The 14787-nt window shown below is 45.5% G+C and overlaps 2 protein-coding genes and 1 long non-coding RNA gene across 9 annotated transcripts in view; 2 read left to right on the top strand and 1 right to left on the bottom strand.

The window, feature by feature from the left end:
• LOC307227160 overlaps window positions 1-3839 on the top strand; it is a 45728-nt gene extending 41889 nt beyond the window's left edge. Inside the window, exons 7-8 of one of the 4 annotated variants that reach the window (XR_013843833.1) lie at window positions 675-876; window positions 3741-3839. This is a non-coding gene — a long non-coding RNA (uncharacterized lncRNA). The other 3 variants (XR_013843834.1, XR_013843835.1, XR_013843836.1) reach the window with 3 other exon arrangements.
• LOC307227125 (glycine N-acyltransferase-like protein 3) lies at window positions 3125-7412 on the bottom strand. Of its 3 annotated transcripts, XM_079996220.1 has the most exons (6): window positions 7200-7412; window positions 6771-6908; window positions 5685-5792; window positions 4930-5056; window positions 4182-4302; window positions 3125-3792 (listed from the first exon to the last, which is right to left on the bottom strand). In XM_079996220.1, the coding sequence occupies exons 2-6, from the start codon at window positions 6846-6848 to the stop codon at window positions 3390-3392; spliced, it is 837 nt and encodes a 278-aa protein (XP_079852346.1). In that variant the 5' UTR covers window positions 6849-6908; window positions 7200-7412; the 3' UTR covers window positions 3125-3389. The 3 variants fall into 3 exon arrangements, with proteins under 3 accessions (XP_079852346.1, XP_079852345.1, XP_079852347.1); XM_079996219.1 differs by having other exon boundaries at window positions 6771-7412; XM_079996221.1 differs by lacking the exon at window positions 5685-5792 and having other exon boundaries at window positions 6771-7412.
• Window positions 7413-9337: 1925 nt separating this feature from the next.
• On the top strand, window positions 9338-14722 carry POLD4 (DNA polymerase delta 4, accessory subunit). 2 transcript variants are annotated; one of them, XM_079996288.1, is made up of 5 exons: window positions 9338-9515; window positions 10908-11057; window positions 12742-12840; window positions 13143-13254; window positions 14300-14722. In XM_079996288.1, the coding sequence occupies exons 2-5, from the start codon at window positions 10961-10963 to the stop codon at window positions 14322-14324; spliced, it is 333 nt and encodes a 110-aa protein (XP_079852414.1). In that variant the 5' UTR covers window positions 9338-9515; window positions 10908-10960; the 3' UTR covers window positions 14325-14722. The 2 variants fall into 2 exon arrangements, with proteins under 2 accessions (XP_079852414.1, XP_079852413.1); XM_079996287.1 differs by lacking the exon at window positions 9338-9515 and adding an exon at window positions 9976-10135.
• Window positions 14723-14787: the final 65 nt, after the last annotated feature.

The following is a 14787-nucleotide window of genomic DNA, read 5'->3' as shown; positions in this document are numbered from 1 at the left end:
TTGACTCAGATGATCACAAATCCAGAGAACATGAGAGATTTGGCATATACTATGACTTATGTCCAGGCTTCCATGCGCCCTGCTGGTCGCTCCACCCCTCCAAGCCAGAGTCGAGGGGCGTGATATTTATGCCCCCCTGGGAGTGGGGGCCAATCTAACCAATCCCTAGGTACGCCCCTGCTTACACCTGGCCAAGTCTTCTCAACCCTGCACAGATCTACTTTGTTTCAAGTTCAGAGCAGGACAGCTAGGTATTCATTCACCAGGGTCCCTTTCTCATTTTACTGCAATGTGGTAATGGGATGAACTCTGACAACATGCAAAAGTCAGGATGCCCAACTGCCTCAGTGGGGTAGAAGCTCCCTTTCAATCTGTTGCAGTAAGAATCCAAGAAAATGCACTCCAAGTTATACACCAGGGATATATATATATCTTCTGTCTTGGTGCCAAATTTTGATAAGTCGATCCAGAGTACACATTGTTCTGGTTCATACATAACTTTTAACCACAGTTAAAACTCAACTATGATTTAATGTTCACCTAAGGATGGAAGCAAGGGATGCGGGTGGCACTGTGGGTTAAACCACAGAGCCTAGGACTTCGAGAACACTGTCCAACCATCTCGTCTTCTGTCGTCCCCTTCTCCTTGTGCCCTCCATCTTTCCCAACATCAGGGTCTTTTCCAGGGAGTCTTCTCTTCTCATGAGGTGACCAAAGTATTGGAGGCAGTGGACGACAGGAGTGCCTGGCGCGCTCTGGTCCATGGGGTCACGGAGTCGGACATGACCAAACGACTAAAAAACAACAAAGGATGGAAGCAGACCTGAGTAATGACCAGTCCTTCCTTTTTAGAGATGAGAAAGCCTTCTATAGTAGGTGATTAAGCTGACCTGGTATGGGAAGAGGTGATGGGGGGCATAGCTGAGGAAGAAAGGATTATCTCTTCCCTCTCTGGGTGTGATTTCCAAAATTGCCCCTTGATATAAGCAAAAAAATCTGCTCCTTTTCCCTTATGGGGTACCCATATAGAATCCTTTTGTTGGTTCTCTATCGGTAGGAGAAAATAACAGAGACCAGAGAATATTGAGAAGTAAAGCAGCTAGTAAGCCTGATCTTTATTAACTGTTGCAACAGGGTGTTCCCCAACACGCAGGAGAGAGGAGGAGGAACCCAAGCCATGTGCGCAAGCCCTTATATAAACATTTTAAATGGCCCGCCCTGGAGTCCAGGACCAATCCCAGAAACATCATGCATACATCACAGAAGGGGTGTAGCCCAAGACCACCCCCCAGGTACATCATATCTACATCACAGAAAAGGCGGTCTACAACAGAAATCTGAGTGTGTTGTTTATCTCCTGTCTGGCATGTTACCTGACTGCATTATCTGGGTTTTGGCCACTCTTGTTATTATAACTACTTAATTCCTGAATCTAGGTCACAGGCTCACACCCTGTTCATATCTTGAATGTGCCCTTAAGACAGGAATTTTGAGGACAGGATTTGTGAGGAAAGAGACAATGGGGAAGTTTCCCACTTTGAGCATGTGGAGAATATATATATATATATATATATATATATATATATATATATATATATCTCCTTAAAATTCTTATAGCACCCCTCTTCTGTTACAACTAGATTTGGAAACAAAGCATACTACTGGCTCTAATGTAATTGCTGTGGGATGATCTTCCTGGAAATTGCAGGAAGATGAAAGGTTAACTCTTCCACTGGTGCGCTCTCCACAAAGAGCACCCCTGGTGTTACATTTTAAAAAACGGAAAATGCCTTTTTCAAGTGTAATTGCTGGTGGGACTGCGGGTGGGTAGGGTTTACAGTGAGTGTGTGGCTGCAGTGCAAATGTGAGCGGTTGTCAATGACATTTTATCAGGTTTGCAAATATGCCCATGGTCCCAAAAAAGATTGGCCACCATTGCCAACCTGTGACTTTTGGGAGAACTCAAAAACATGCGCAATATATTGTGATATTTTGGTTGGCCTAATGCAGGCATATCCAAAATCTGCTTCGGGGTCTAATCTGGCCCACCAGTCGGTTTAATCCGGCCCCTGTGGCAGTTTATTTCCTGGGGTAAAATCCTCAAAAAAGCTCAGCAACTTCCACACTTCCACCCTTTAAAAAGCTCAGCAACTTCAATTCTAAGAAAAGGTCAACAACTTTGCATATCTTTTTTTATTGTCTTAAGAAAATTATACAGACAGCAAAACGACGAAGCCTAAATTAACATTGCCTCCTACCAATAAGAAATAATAATAACTATTACAATAATAAAAATACTAAAAATTCATTTACTTCCCCTTTTAAATTTCTATTCTGGTTACCATGTATTACTATTCTATAAGAATCTATTATATCCTTTGCTGTCCCATATATTATTTTACTTCCTGAATTCAGTCTAACCCTCCCCTCCTCCCCTCTTCTTCCTGTCATAAGATTTCCTCCCCCTCTCAGTTGCTTTAATAAGATAGAATAACATGAAAACCGTAAAATTATAATTACTTCTTTTGTCCTTACACGCTTAACAATTGCCTATGAAGAGTTCTGCTTTAACACCATATTTCTTCATGTATTCCCCTATGCATTCCCATTCTGTATAGAATTTTTGATTGGAGCAGCCCCTGATTGATGCAGTCATTTTTGCCATCTCAGCAAACTCACAAATTTTAATTTGCCATTCTGTCATTTGTGGTACTTTTTCTGTTTTCCTATATTTTGCCGTAAGTATTATTGCGGCTGTAGTTATATACAAAAATATGTTCCTTTTGTCCTTGGGGCTGTTGTTTGTTAATAGACACAATAAGTATGACTGCTTTTTTTTTGAAATAGAGCTCCTGAGGATCTCCTCATTTATCTCATTCCAAAATTGTCCTACCACCTTGCGTCCCCACCATCAACAACTTTGGTTGGCCCTTATGGCTCTTCACTTAATCAAAACTGGCCCTCTTTGAAAATTTTGGACACCGCTGACCTAATGGTATTTATTTATGTATGATTTATTAAATTTGTATACCCCACCCTTCATCCATAGATCTCAGGGCGGCTCACAACATAAAAATACAACATAAAAACACAAAATACATAATAAAAGCAAGAACAAACAAAACACACACAAACCAACACCTCCCAAAAAAAGTATTGGAAATACTAATATTTCACTATTATATCGTTAGACCATTGCTTGGCTGGTTGACCATTCTTGATATATGGCTTAAGGTACCTTATGTGAAATATTTTTTAAAACCAATATGTATAAGAGAGGGACAGCAAACTCCGGGATTGGGATAGTGATGGGTTTGTTTCTCTTTCATTCAGAGAGCTACTGAAGTCAAAGAGAGGAGATACTTTGGGACTCTCTCCTCCTCCCTTTACTAAACTGAAGAATGTATGCAGAGATGACACAATTCAGATAATCTCTGGAAGCCCATATATTCCAGCAACCTCTGCATTTGGACATTATTCAAGGCAACATGGCCATATACAGGGCACCCTGCCACATGGCTTTTCATGGACAGTGCCCTCAACACTATAGCTAAGTAGCCCCTTTGGCGGTGGGATGGAAGGGTGTAGCCATGTATTTGTGCACTAAGAGGATCTGTGATGCCCCAGCTGATAGGATGACCATTGCTGTCCAGGATGCAGATACTGGGGAAGCACTTCACCATGTTGTCCAGGAACCGTCGGCTTTGTTCGTTGCCCCCGTGGTGCCATGTTTCATTTAGGATGTCAACATGGGAGCTTTTCAAGGTGGAAATTGTGAAGGCAGGATCTAGCCTGGAAGAAAAGACAGGCAAGAACAATATAGACAGAGATGTTGGAAGAGCCCAAGAACCACCTTTTTGGCTCAGATCATCTAGTCCAACACATGTTAACACTGGCCAGCAACCTGAGTAAGTCACAAGCAGGAAACCATTTTGCTTTTGCACACATGGGCTGCTTTATGGTGTCAACATAGCCATTAATAGACAAAACATCTTTAGGAAACTTGTAGTGCCACCTTTGGTGCTTTGCTGTGTCAGCCAGGAGAAGGCAGACTTGGAAAGAGTGAATGCAAGGTTTGACCATAGTATTTTGGCTATGGAGATTCTCCAACTGGAAGCACCACAGGTTAACCAGTGCCTCAGCCAGAAAGGAAGAAAGGGGGGAGCAAGGTGGACACTTACTGGCGCTGAGGCATTTTGTCTGGGTTAGGGTTCAGGTAGGTGAAGTGGGGAGTTGCAGTCAGATGAATTTTCTTGGCGGCAGCAGCATCTTTAGAGACGTCATAGATCCCATTCTGGTTCCCTGTAGAATAGTAAAATATTCAACAATGAAGAGAAGGATATTGTGTGTGTGTTTTGAGGACAGGGCAAGAAGTTGTTCAGTGCATCAGGACCACAGTAGGGGGCAAAATGTTAAAGCCCCCTACCCATCTTCCAATTTGACACCTGATATTGACATTTTAAAAGCATTCATATTATTATTATTACTATTATTACTATTATTATTGGGGCAAGCGAGGGTACCACCTTCGAGCATCCACTGCCTCACTCTGCCTGATGGCTGTGCTGGTCCGGCACTTTATATTCAGTGGAGGCTGGTCTTTCAGGGTGAATGGGGCCTGTTTCATCAAGCGCTATCTGCCCACAGCCAGCTCCTCCCACCTGCTTTTTATTTTCATCCAATCTGTGTGGGGGGGGGCACTTCTATCAGCTTCCTCCTCCTTAGTCTCAGTTTTGCCTTTTGTAGAAGGCAAATGCTGCTTATTATGGGTTCTGGATCCACCTATGTTGGTCTCCCTGCCTTCTGCCCTACCAGTTCCAATGAGAACCAGCCACCACAATTTACATTAATGACAGTAATGTCATTTAAAAGGGGGGGACGGGACTCTCTCATCTCATAACTTTTCCCTTCGAAAGAACTGCCTTCTACCAAAGAGACGAAAGGTTTGCTTCCAGTTGACAGCATCTGTGTCCAGCAACAGTTTCCGGTACACATCAAGATCCCAGTAAAAGGCTGCATATATGTTTTTATACAAATCTGTATTGTCTGTATCGGCCTAAAAGAGAGAGAGATGGAACTCATTAGGTTAGCCTCCCTGCCATCTCCTTCTCTAACCAGTTCTTCTCAGGATGCCAACTTTATTCTGGTAAAATTCCTATGCTTCCTGACACTTTAACAGGTAAAGCTTTTCCTGATGTTGAGATGAAGTGATGGGTGAAGTTTGACCTGCTCTAATGCCAAAGATACCCTCCTAACAGGGTCATCTTTAGCAGATGCAGCACCAGGGTGCAAATATCCTCCCACGGATAGTGGGGGGGGGGCTAACTCTCCCACATGCTGCTGCAGGAGAGCAATCCCCACAGAGGCTGCGCACCCGCCAGCCATATAGTTGGCGGGGCACAGCTTCAATCCCAAGCCTCTGCGGGCACAGCTGACTGGCGTGCAGGGAAAGGGGAGGCCTCCGGCAAAACCACGCAGCTCCCCCACTTGCTGGGGCGGCCCTTAGAGGCCGGCGCCCTGGCGCAATGCACCACTAAGGTGAAAGGCGGCTCTGACTCCTAAACAAAAGCCAACATCCACTTTCATTTTGAGCCTGGCTCAGAGGAAGTCCCAGCACAGAACACGCAGCATTTCCTGCTGACATCCCACAAAGCACTTCCCACAAAATCCCCAACGGCTACTACCTCTGTCCGTGGACGAGTCAGGACCGCTTTGCAATCTGGCCAAGAATCCACAATCACCTCATGGCCCACTGGGTTCCCACGGTTTATATTCACGACTGCACCATAGACCTGTCAGAAGTCATAGGATGTCAGAGTTGGTGCTGCAGTTGAAGGAGGCAGCCTGGGAGAAATGTGTGGGGTCTGGTGTGTCAGGCTTGTATCTGCTGCATGCCTTGAGTGGGGTGTCCTGATCTGAGTGAGCACAAGGGACAGGAGGATCTGTCGATTTCCTTTGGTGTTACAGCTGAAAGAGGCAGCCTAAGAAAAACTTTTGAGGAGAGAATCGGTGGTGTGGCCCCTAATTCAGATTTTGATCTGCTGCATGAATCCCCACTGTTCATGACTAGCCCTTGAATGGTATTAGCTTGACTGAGGACTTCCTGTTAACCAGTGATTAACAAAATCTAGGAGCCCACAAGGCCATGTCACATATTACACATATTTCTCACGTATCCTAGCTCTCTGCTGAGCATATCAACATGATACACACATTTTCAAGCACCTGCTTGTTGAACTTAAAAACTTAAGGCATGCACCTAAAAATGTAACATGTAATGATGCTCTCGGGACGCAGGTGGCGCTGTGGGTTAAAGCCTCAGCGCCTAGGGCTTGCCGATCGAAAGGTCGGCGGTTCGAATCCCTGCGGCGGGGTGCGCTCCCGCTGCTCGGTCCCAGCGCCTGCCAACCTAGCAGTTCGAAAGCACCTCCGGGTGCAAGTAGATAAATAGGGACCGCTTACCAATGGGAAGGTAAACGGCGTTTCCGTGTGCGGCTCTGGCTCTGGCTCTGGCTCTGGCTCTGGCCAGAGCAGCGATTGTCACGCTGGCCATGTGACCCGGAAGTGTCTCCGGACAGCGCTGGCCCCTGGCCTCTTAAGTGAGATGGGCGCACAACCCCAGAGTCTGTCAAGACTGGCCCGTACGGGCAGGGGTACCTTTAATGATGCTCTCAGATTCAAAATGTGGAGTTTTGGAAAGATCAAGAGATGTTGACAGGAACCTGCCCCCATTCCTAGCTCTTAAACCAGATTACAAAGCTCAAGATTACCGCAACTGTCTGAGGGAGGTTTCTCTTCAGCAGCGTCTCCAGCAACTGCAACTTGGATGCACAGGATAGGATCAACATAGCTTGGGAGGTAAAAGCCGATGGGCTGGTACCAGCAGAAACAATGCCTGTGATGAGCACCTGGGAGAGAAATCAGTTCTTTGTTGCTCACCAGAATCCCCAACCTGAGAAGTCTTCTATGCCATTGAAGTGGCTGGGGCAACCCAGTCAAATGGGCAGGGTACAAATAATAAAATTATTTTTATTATTACTTATTTAACCCCTATGTCTACACCCCAGTGTCAGATGGCACAGCTCCCCCTGGGCTTCTAACTACAACAGGAAAGCCCTCGCCTTCCTTCCAGCTCAATTCTGATAAACAAAAACCTTCTCTTGTGAACTACAGGCAAGAAGCTCTCTTATACTGCTCACCTGCTGTCCAAAACAGCAACACGGACCTTTGCAGTTGGAGTCCTCTTTCAAGCTTGGTAACTTTAGGGATTCCTTCAATTAGGAGGGGTAATTTACATAAATTTATACTAGAGTGAGTGAACCATTAACATAATCGTTCCTTGCGACAGTAGCCACAGGCCTTGTGGAATTGGATCCCACGGATGCAGAGGAATTGGCTGTGTTCCTGGATAAGAATGAGGTGGGTTTGCTGCAGCTCTATTGTGCCATGTGCGTCCACAGAAGCAGCGCTTCTGGTTGCGGAATTTTTGGGGTCCACACAGACCCCCGAAACAAATTAAATTCATAACCAGAGGGTCCACTGTAAACAGTTAATGATCACCTGAGCAATATATGATTTACTGACAGTCTCTGTCATGCTGTTCAAATGATCCGTAAAACTGATCTTGAGTATTAACGTGCTTGTGCGTGGGTATGAAGGTTGGACTCAGAAGAGGGTTCAGTCATTGGCTTAATCATTCTGTAACAAGTCTAACAGAAGTACAGGGATTATTTAAATAGGTCTGTTGTCAATTACAATTAGTGAACCATTGGGGAGGGTATTGGTAGGGGTTGGGACTGAAGTAAGCTGGTTTTCCCTCCATGGCTACAAAACTTCCAGCAACTTGCATCTCTGATAAAGATACATTTCTCTTCCATCAGCTAGAATTGGCAGCTAGAATTGTTTCCATAACGTTTTGGAAAGCAAATCTGATACTGACACTCTAAGCATATGTCAAATTTTAAATAAATCAACTTCGGGCTAGCCAGGGGAAAAAACTGTACTTGTACCAGGTTTGAAGAATATTGGGGCTACACCCAACAATTGCGAAATGACCAGCAAATGGCAATGTTGGGCTGCCTTTTTGTCTTGGAGAAATAATTCATTCTTATGTCTGTAGGATGTATCTAAGATATTTTGTGAGGAAATATATTTGGATAAATTGGATGGACTTGTACTTACATATTGACATAGAATGAATTATCTTAGATATTTTGTTTGGTAAATGTATATAAATAATCTGGTTGGCCAGGATGAGAACAGGGTGCTGGACTTGACTGACCAATCCAGCGGGCTCTTCTGTTCTAGTTTCTATGTGAAGCATAATTAAACTAGATATCTTTATTGATCTTCCAATTTCTGGAGGGATAAATTTTAAAATGTGGTAAAGGTGAATAATGAGAGAATTCTTATATTTATTAGGAAAGGTCTTCAGAGAGTAAACTAAACGGAAAAAACCAATTGGAGAGAAAAACAATGCATCCAACCCATGAGGATTTCTCTGACTTTTTTTCTTTTTTTGCAATATTTGAATGCAATTTGTTTTATCACTAATGCAGAATGGGGGGGGAAAAGCAGTATACAGTGGTGCCTCGCAAGACGAAATTAATCCGTTTCGTGAGGCTCTTCGTATAGCGGTTTTTTCGTCTTGCGAAGCAAGCCCACTGACAGCTTAGTGGATTAGCGCTATTAGCGGTTTAGCGGCTTTTAGCGGATCAGCTGTTAAGCGGCTTATCAGCGGATCAACTGATAAACGGCTTGGCAGTTTAGGAAAAGAACTCTTGTTCTTTTCTTTTTAAGTTGCTTTGGGTTGCCCTGTGTAAGATAAAGTGACTAAGAAATTCAGAAATAATAATAATAATTTAAGGAAACATAAAAATAATAAAAGACACCTGTATGCTGTTTGTAATTGTTGTTCTGTGAAACAGTCACTATATTTTTCTGTAGAAATGAACTCCTGCTCCAGGCTGTACCCCTTAGTCCAAGATTTTTAAATGAACCAGAATTTGACCCAGAACCCGCATTCACATTTGAAACACAAATTCCAAACCTTGGCACAGGATCTTAAAATCCTCACACCTTCCACTGCAACCAACAGACACTTTTTTGAAGCCTAGCAGCATGGAGAAAAATTTCAATAGGTTGCAGCTAACGTGTGGGGGGGGGGGAGTTGACGCTTCCCAGTTGTGACTCCTGAACTCATCCTTCTCATAATGCAATTGATTTTGAAAGAAGCCAAGAGAAGCTTCCTTATCTCTGAAAGCTGTCCCAGTGGGATGTGATCTGGATGATCCAGATTAATTGGCCGATTCTCCGAATGAAAAAGAGGCGAGTCTGCTTCCATAGAACGGGAGATGAGTGCTTGCTTCAGGGGAAGCTTCTGCCGGCTGCAAGCCTCTCCCACCAGGTGGTGCTGAAGGAGATCGCGGAGGAGCAGGGATCGAGGGAGAGGGAGAGGACCACTGCTGCTGGAAGCTGCTCTCTAGTTCAGTGATTTTGGGAAAAACTGTCTCCGGGTAAAGCATTTATTTTCTGCTCCGGTTCCCCACTCCTTGCCCAAACAGCGGCTAAGCTAGCGCAGCAGGCAAGTTGCTATGGCGGCGTTTCCTCGTTTGGACGCTGCGCTCCTTTCTTGGTCCGTCTCCGGATCAGCGTTTTGGCCCGGACATGTCCCGCGTCTTACTATTAATCGGCAGGCGTCTCGTTGCTACCTCTGGCGGTTCTGTGGCTTCTGCTCCTCTGATCGCGGCAAAATCTCTCGAGCAAAAGGAAGAGAGCGCATAGATGCGGGATTGGGGGATGCAGTGCGGGGAGCGAGGAAACAGCCGGGAGAATTGCGGGGCCCCGAAGAGCAAGAGGCACCACCTGCGACGCCTTAAGCCGCCGTCCTTCCCCGGGTCGGCCGCCAGGGGCGCTTCCTCCGCTGCAGCCGCCTTGAACGCAAAGCGAAAGCAGCGCTGCCATTGGCCGATCCGTGCAAAAACAACAAGCGGCTGCTTCGGGGAGACCCAGAACGGCTCGGGGGGGGGGGAGAATCGGGAGCGGTTTGTGCCAGCAGCTCCCACCCGCAATCCTCGCATCGCCCCCAAGAGACATTGGGGGGGGGGAGCACCGATAGCCCCCGGCGCAGCTGCTGGTAAGGACTCAAATGCTTCTAGAGATGTCGCGGAGCCTTTTTTCCGGGGTGACAGGAGGAGAGAGACTCTCCTACCCTTCCGCGTTTGGGCATTAGGGGAGGGAACTCGAGGGGGCGACTCGAAAAGGCTGGGGGGGGGGCGTCTGGAAGGGAAGGGTCCAAAAACTGGAACGCGGCTGCTATAGAAGGAACAAGAGGGATCTATCTGTTCAGGGGGGTGAGAGGGAGGGGATCGTTTTGATCCCCAGGCTTCTTGAATTCTTGGGTGTGGGGGAGAGTAACCAGTGGTTAGAGCAGGAACCGGGGAGTCTGTTCTCGAGGTCTGGATGAGGAGAGGGTCGAGTCTGCATTGCTTTGATGGCTTCAGGAGGAAGCAGAGTCCAGGATGGGGACCGCAAGGGATTCTGTCGCACTTCTTGACAGAGGAATATTATATAGCCTGAGCTCAGGGAAAGGACTTTGCCCTGCCTTGGAATCGGGCTGAGAATTTTTCAGTATCGACACACAGTCCTGGAAAATGCAAAGGCATTTATAAAGAGTGTAGGGTCTCTGACCATGCACAGAATATACTTCCTTCTCCTTTACATAAACTTAGGCTCTTTAATGTGTTTGGAGGCAAAGAACTTCCACATGGGAGAAGGCCATCAGCTAGGAGAGTCCAGACACCTTTTTGCGGAGTTTTTTCTCCCAGAAATAAAGTCGTTTTGACAGTAGGTTTGGAGATTGAAGGTCTTAGTCAGCAGCTTGTCTAACAGTCTCTGCTTCTCCTCAGCTCCTTGTTTAGAGCAACCTGTTAATGCTCTGTGAGCGTTGCCACATGGAACCATGGGCAGGAAACGGCTAATCACAGACTCCTTCCAAGTGGTGAAGAAGAGGAAAAGAGACAGTAAGGAAACAAAGAAGGCTCAGAGCCCGCTCCATGGTGAGTATTGCTAGGAAGGGATACGTGAATTTCAGCAGCACCTGGTGCGACACCCAAATTTAGCACCCCTCACCTCTCTCACTTCATTCTAAATCATACTTTCAGCGTTCCCTGCGGCACCCCCACGGTTCCGTGCCCAGTGCAACCGATTTGGTCGTGCTCCTGTAAATCCTTTTTCTTCTTTGGTGATCTCTCGTAGCCGAGTAAGATTGTCTTCCATGAACACAATCTTCACAGTGAGTCTGTAAGTGACTGTGAGGCCAATTCTGGATCCACACATCCTTCCACAGTGGAAACATAGGTTTCTAGGCGGGATTTGATCATGGTGAGGGTTTGCCAAATGTGTCTTCCTCTTAATGTGAGTTCAAGCATCTTCAAAGTCCATGACACCTTTGGTAAAGGCTGTTCTCCAGTTGGAGCGCTCACAGGCCAGTGTTTCCCAATTGTCAGTTTTTATACTACGTTTTTAAAAATTTGCCTTAAGGGAGTCTTTAAACCTCTTTGGTTGACCACCAGCATTACGCTTTCCATTTTTAAGTTTGGAATAGGGTAGTTGCTTTGGAAGACGATAATCAGGCATCCGCACATGACCAGTCCAATGTAGTTGATGCTGAAGAATCATTGCTTCAACACTGGTGATCTTTGCGTCTTCCAGTACACCAGCATTAGTTCACCTGTCTTCCCAAGTGATGTGTAAAAGTTTTTGGAGACACCGTTACCATTTGCCAATCACCATGGGAGTTTTATGGGTTTGGGTTTGGTATGGGTTTTTGGAAGGTGCTTGTGTGTGAATTTGTTTCATGTGTGTAGATCAGTGCACGCTGACCAAAGCAGTCTTCGCAGTAAGGCTCTATCTTATCTGCTGCAGCCTTCATCTGCCTTCACAGCCGATGTAACATGTCACTTGTTATCTGCCGCCTGCTCTGTTGTTGAGGACTTCTTGGATCTTTCTTTGACCTTGCCACCTTGGGTGACTCTGTTGGGAGTACGAGACTCCTGTCGGCTTTGCTCATATGGGTCATAGGCATGTGCAAGCCCACTCACCACGGCAAGGTGATACCTCTGCTACCAATAGGTAGATAATCTGAACTGGGGGAAAGTGTGAAAATCCAGCAGCTTTAGGTAGGGAGTAGATGGATGCCCAATGGAGTTGGCCTTGAGATTTGCAAGACATCAGTTCTTGCAAACTCTTTCCCTGCATGGTCTTGCTTTGGTCGTCTCCTAGGTTGTTTGTTGGATCTGCACATAACTCAATACCACGGTTATGCAAGTGAGGGTTAATCAGTAATAGGCTTGCCACTTGCTTAGCTTTCACAGGATTGCTGTGAAAGTAAAGTATTTGAAAAATCATTTAGCAGGAAGTAAAATTATATGAAACATATACTCCCAAAAGGTGGGGAACCCTCCACAGAAGAGGAGCATTCTCAATGAGCAATGGATTAATTATGTTAGTGTTGTTTTCTTCAGTCAGCACATGTTGTGTGTGTTCATATTTACATGAGATTGAAGTGTGGGTAAAGAGATGCTAAAAAAAACACAGGAAGAGTTATACTGGTTGTAGAGCAAACCAGAGATAACTAATGTAATGGTGTTGGCTAAAGAATTATGTTAAGCCTTTCCTGCACTCATTTCATACAAGGGCTCTCCATAATGCGGTGATAATCATCCATTTCTCTCTGATCAGACGCAGTGACAGTCCAGGAAGTCCAAGATGCTGCACGTCCAGACCAGCTGGAGACACTAAAGCAATTTGACCTCAGCTGGCAGTACGGCCCCTGTACAGGTAAGAACTTCCAATCATGCTGCTACTACAACTGAGCCAAAGTACACATCACTGCAATGAAAGCTTAGGTTTTCCTTGCCTCCCTCCATGCACAATTTTAGATATACTTTGATGGGGGCAGGGACCAGTCTCCCTATGCTCTGTTAAAGCGTTACATTGTAATTAGTGGCAGCATACCAGGAAAAGGGGACTCCTAGTTAATTCTCAAGTTCATCCAGCAGAAATAGACTTGCAAGGAAGATGGTTCAAGATCGCTGGTGTTGAAGAGGCCACTTTGAGAGACCTTTTTTCCCCCCTAACAGGAATCACCCGTTTGCAGCGCTGGGAGAGGGCAGAGTTACTGGGTCTCAACCCCCCTGCTATGGTGAGGGAATTGCTAGAGAAGCACAACAAGGACCCTCTCGTTACATACAGGTTAGTGTGGAAAAGCCGCTCTGTCCTTCTCAGGCACTGGATGGAAGCATCTATTCTAGGGTAATGAGATCTATCTGGAAGAGGAAGACTATTGAGGTTGGGCTTGGTGGTGCAAGGCCATGGCAGTGTTAAGCAGGTCACATGATAATTTGGCTAAGCTCTGGGCATCTTTTATTCACAACTGTATGAATGAGGAGTAACTCTATTGCAAGAGGTAATACACAAAATGAACTGGGCAAATGGAAGTATGAGCTCAGCAAAGGTCAAGTAAAATCCATAACTCACCTATTGGGGATTAGAATAGGAAAGGGATCAATAGCCAAGAACAAGCAGTTCTCCTTTATTTGCAGCTTCCGCCAGGGTGTTTGGTAGACTGTCCTGGCCATTTCATGGTAGGAAGTCCTAGTGGCCAAGATTTTCATGAAGCAGAGGCGCTTACAAAGTTGACATTTGGCAGTCAGCTTGCATGTTGTGTGAGAACCTTGCCGAAGAATGAGATTTTTGCTTCACCTTTGCTGTACTTCCAACCCACAGCATTTACTATGACTCCATTTGAAGCATTGAGCACTGAAGCCTTAGTATGTATTTACAGTTTACTTGCTTTAGGAAGCACCGAGTAGCTTACATGGGGCTTCATTGTCTCACATCCAGACATGACTTTGGTCCATCATTCTTATGCTCACTAGAGTCTCTGAAAGCAGCTCAGGGCCCAATGAAAATTTTAAAGGGTTAAAAAGGCTTACATGTAAGAAATATGGACACATTCAGTAGCAGGTATTCCCACTTATCCTTTCCGCCACTTCCTTCCTATGTATTCCTTTTCCTACTCGCCACCTTCTCTCTGGCCAATGACTTCCTAGAATTGAAAGCTGAGAGCTGCGGCCTCCCCACAGATCATTTGCTTTTACTGACTGTAAAACATGCACCATTGCTGCTGTTGTGCTGCCAATGCCTGCTGTTTGGCACAGTAGGTGGAGGAGGCATGTAAGATGCCAAGTCAGGATTCTTTCAGGCAGTAACCATGTTCCATATGCTTCCCTTGCAGCCTGTGGCATGGATATTGCCTCTGAGAGGAAAATGTGATGGCATCTCAGCCTGAGAAGTCCCTGAGTTTTGACATTATTGGATAACTCCTTCATTCCTATCATGGAGATTCTGTGTTTGGACGTAAGAACCCTAAAAAGATGCCAAGGTCTACCAGCTGGTCTCCACTTATGGGCTCTGGCCCTAAGCTTCTTAGGGAGTACTTAGATGGCTGAGGTCAAATGAAGGTGAGGATTGATTTGGATCAATATGCTGTGCTGGGGAAAAGAATCCCAAAAACTAGGTGACTAGTTCTTGGAAGCCAAGCTTAGTATGGCACTGCATCCTGTTTATTTTACTGTTGTGTGCTCTTTGCAAACTTGCTTGGTTTGTTGAATTGGCTTTCAAGTTAATTGACTGAGAAATAAAACACTTGCACATCTAACAGCTACATGTGTCAATGGGGCCACATCTGAATAGTTTGTGACACATTATTCTCCCCACCCTGCT

This window comes from Podarcis cretensis (genome assembly GCF_951804945.1).
Source record: "Podarcis cretensis genome assembly, chromosome: 1".
Lineage (NCBI taxonomy): Eukaryota > Metazoa > Chordata > Lepidosauria > Squamata > Lacertidae > Podarcis > Podarcis cretensis.
Note: the sequence above shows the minus strand (reverse complement) of the source record. Positions and strands in the feature narration are given on the sequence as shown.

Coding starts and splice junctions, on each gene's coding strand:
- LOC307227125 (XM_079996219.1), bottom strand. CDS start 6,848: ATGTTGATCCTATCCTGTGCATCCAAGTTGCAGTTGCTGGAGACGCTG. Junction 5,793..6,770: donor ACCTCCCTCAGACAGTTGCG/GTAATCTTGAGC, acceptor GACTTCTGACAG/GTCTATGGTGCAGTCGTGAA. Junction 4,303..4,929: donor GCAAACCTTTCGTCTCTTTG/GTAGAAGGCAGT, acceptor ACTATTCTACAG/GGAACCAGAATGGGATCTAT.
- POLD4 (XM_079996288.1), top strand. CDS start 10,961: ATGGGCAGGAAACGGCTAATCACAGACTCCTTCCAAGTGGTGAAGAAG. Junction 11,058..12,741: donor GGCTCAGAGCCCGCTCCATG/GTGAGTATTGCT, acceptor CTCTCTGATCAG/ACGCAGTGACAGTCCAGGAA. Junction 13,255..14,299: donor GACCCTCTCGTTACATACAG/GTTAGTGTGGAA, acceptor CTTCCCTTGCAG/CCTGTGGCATGGATATTGCC.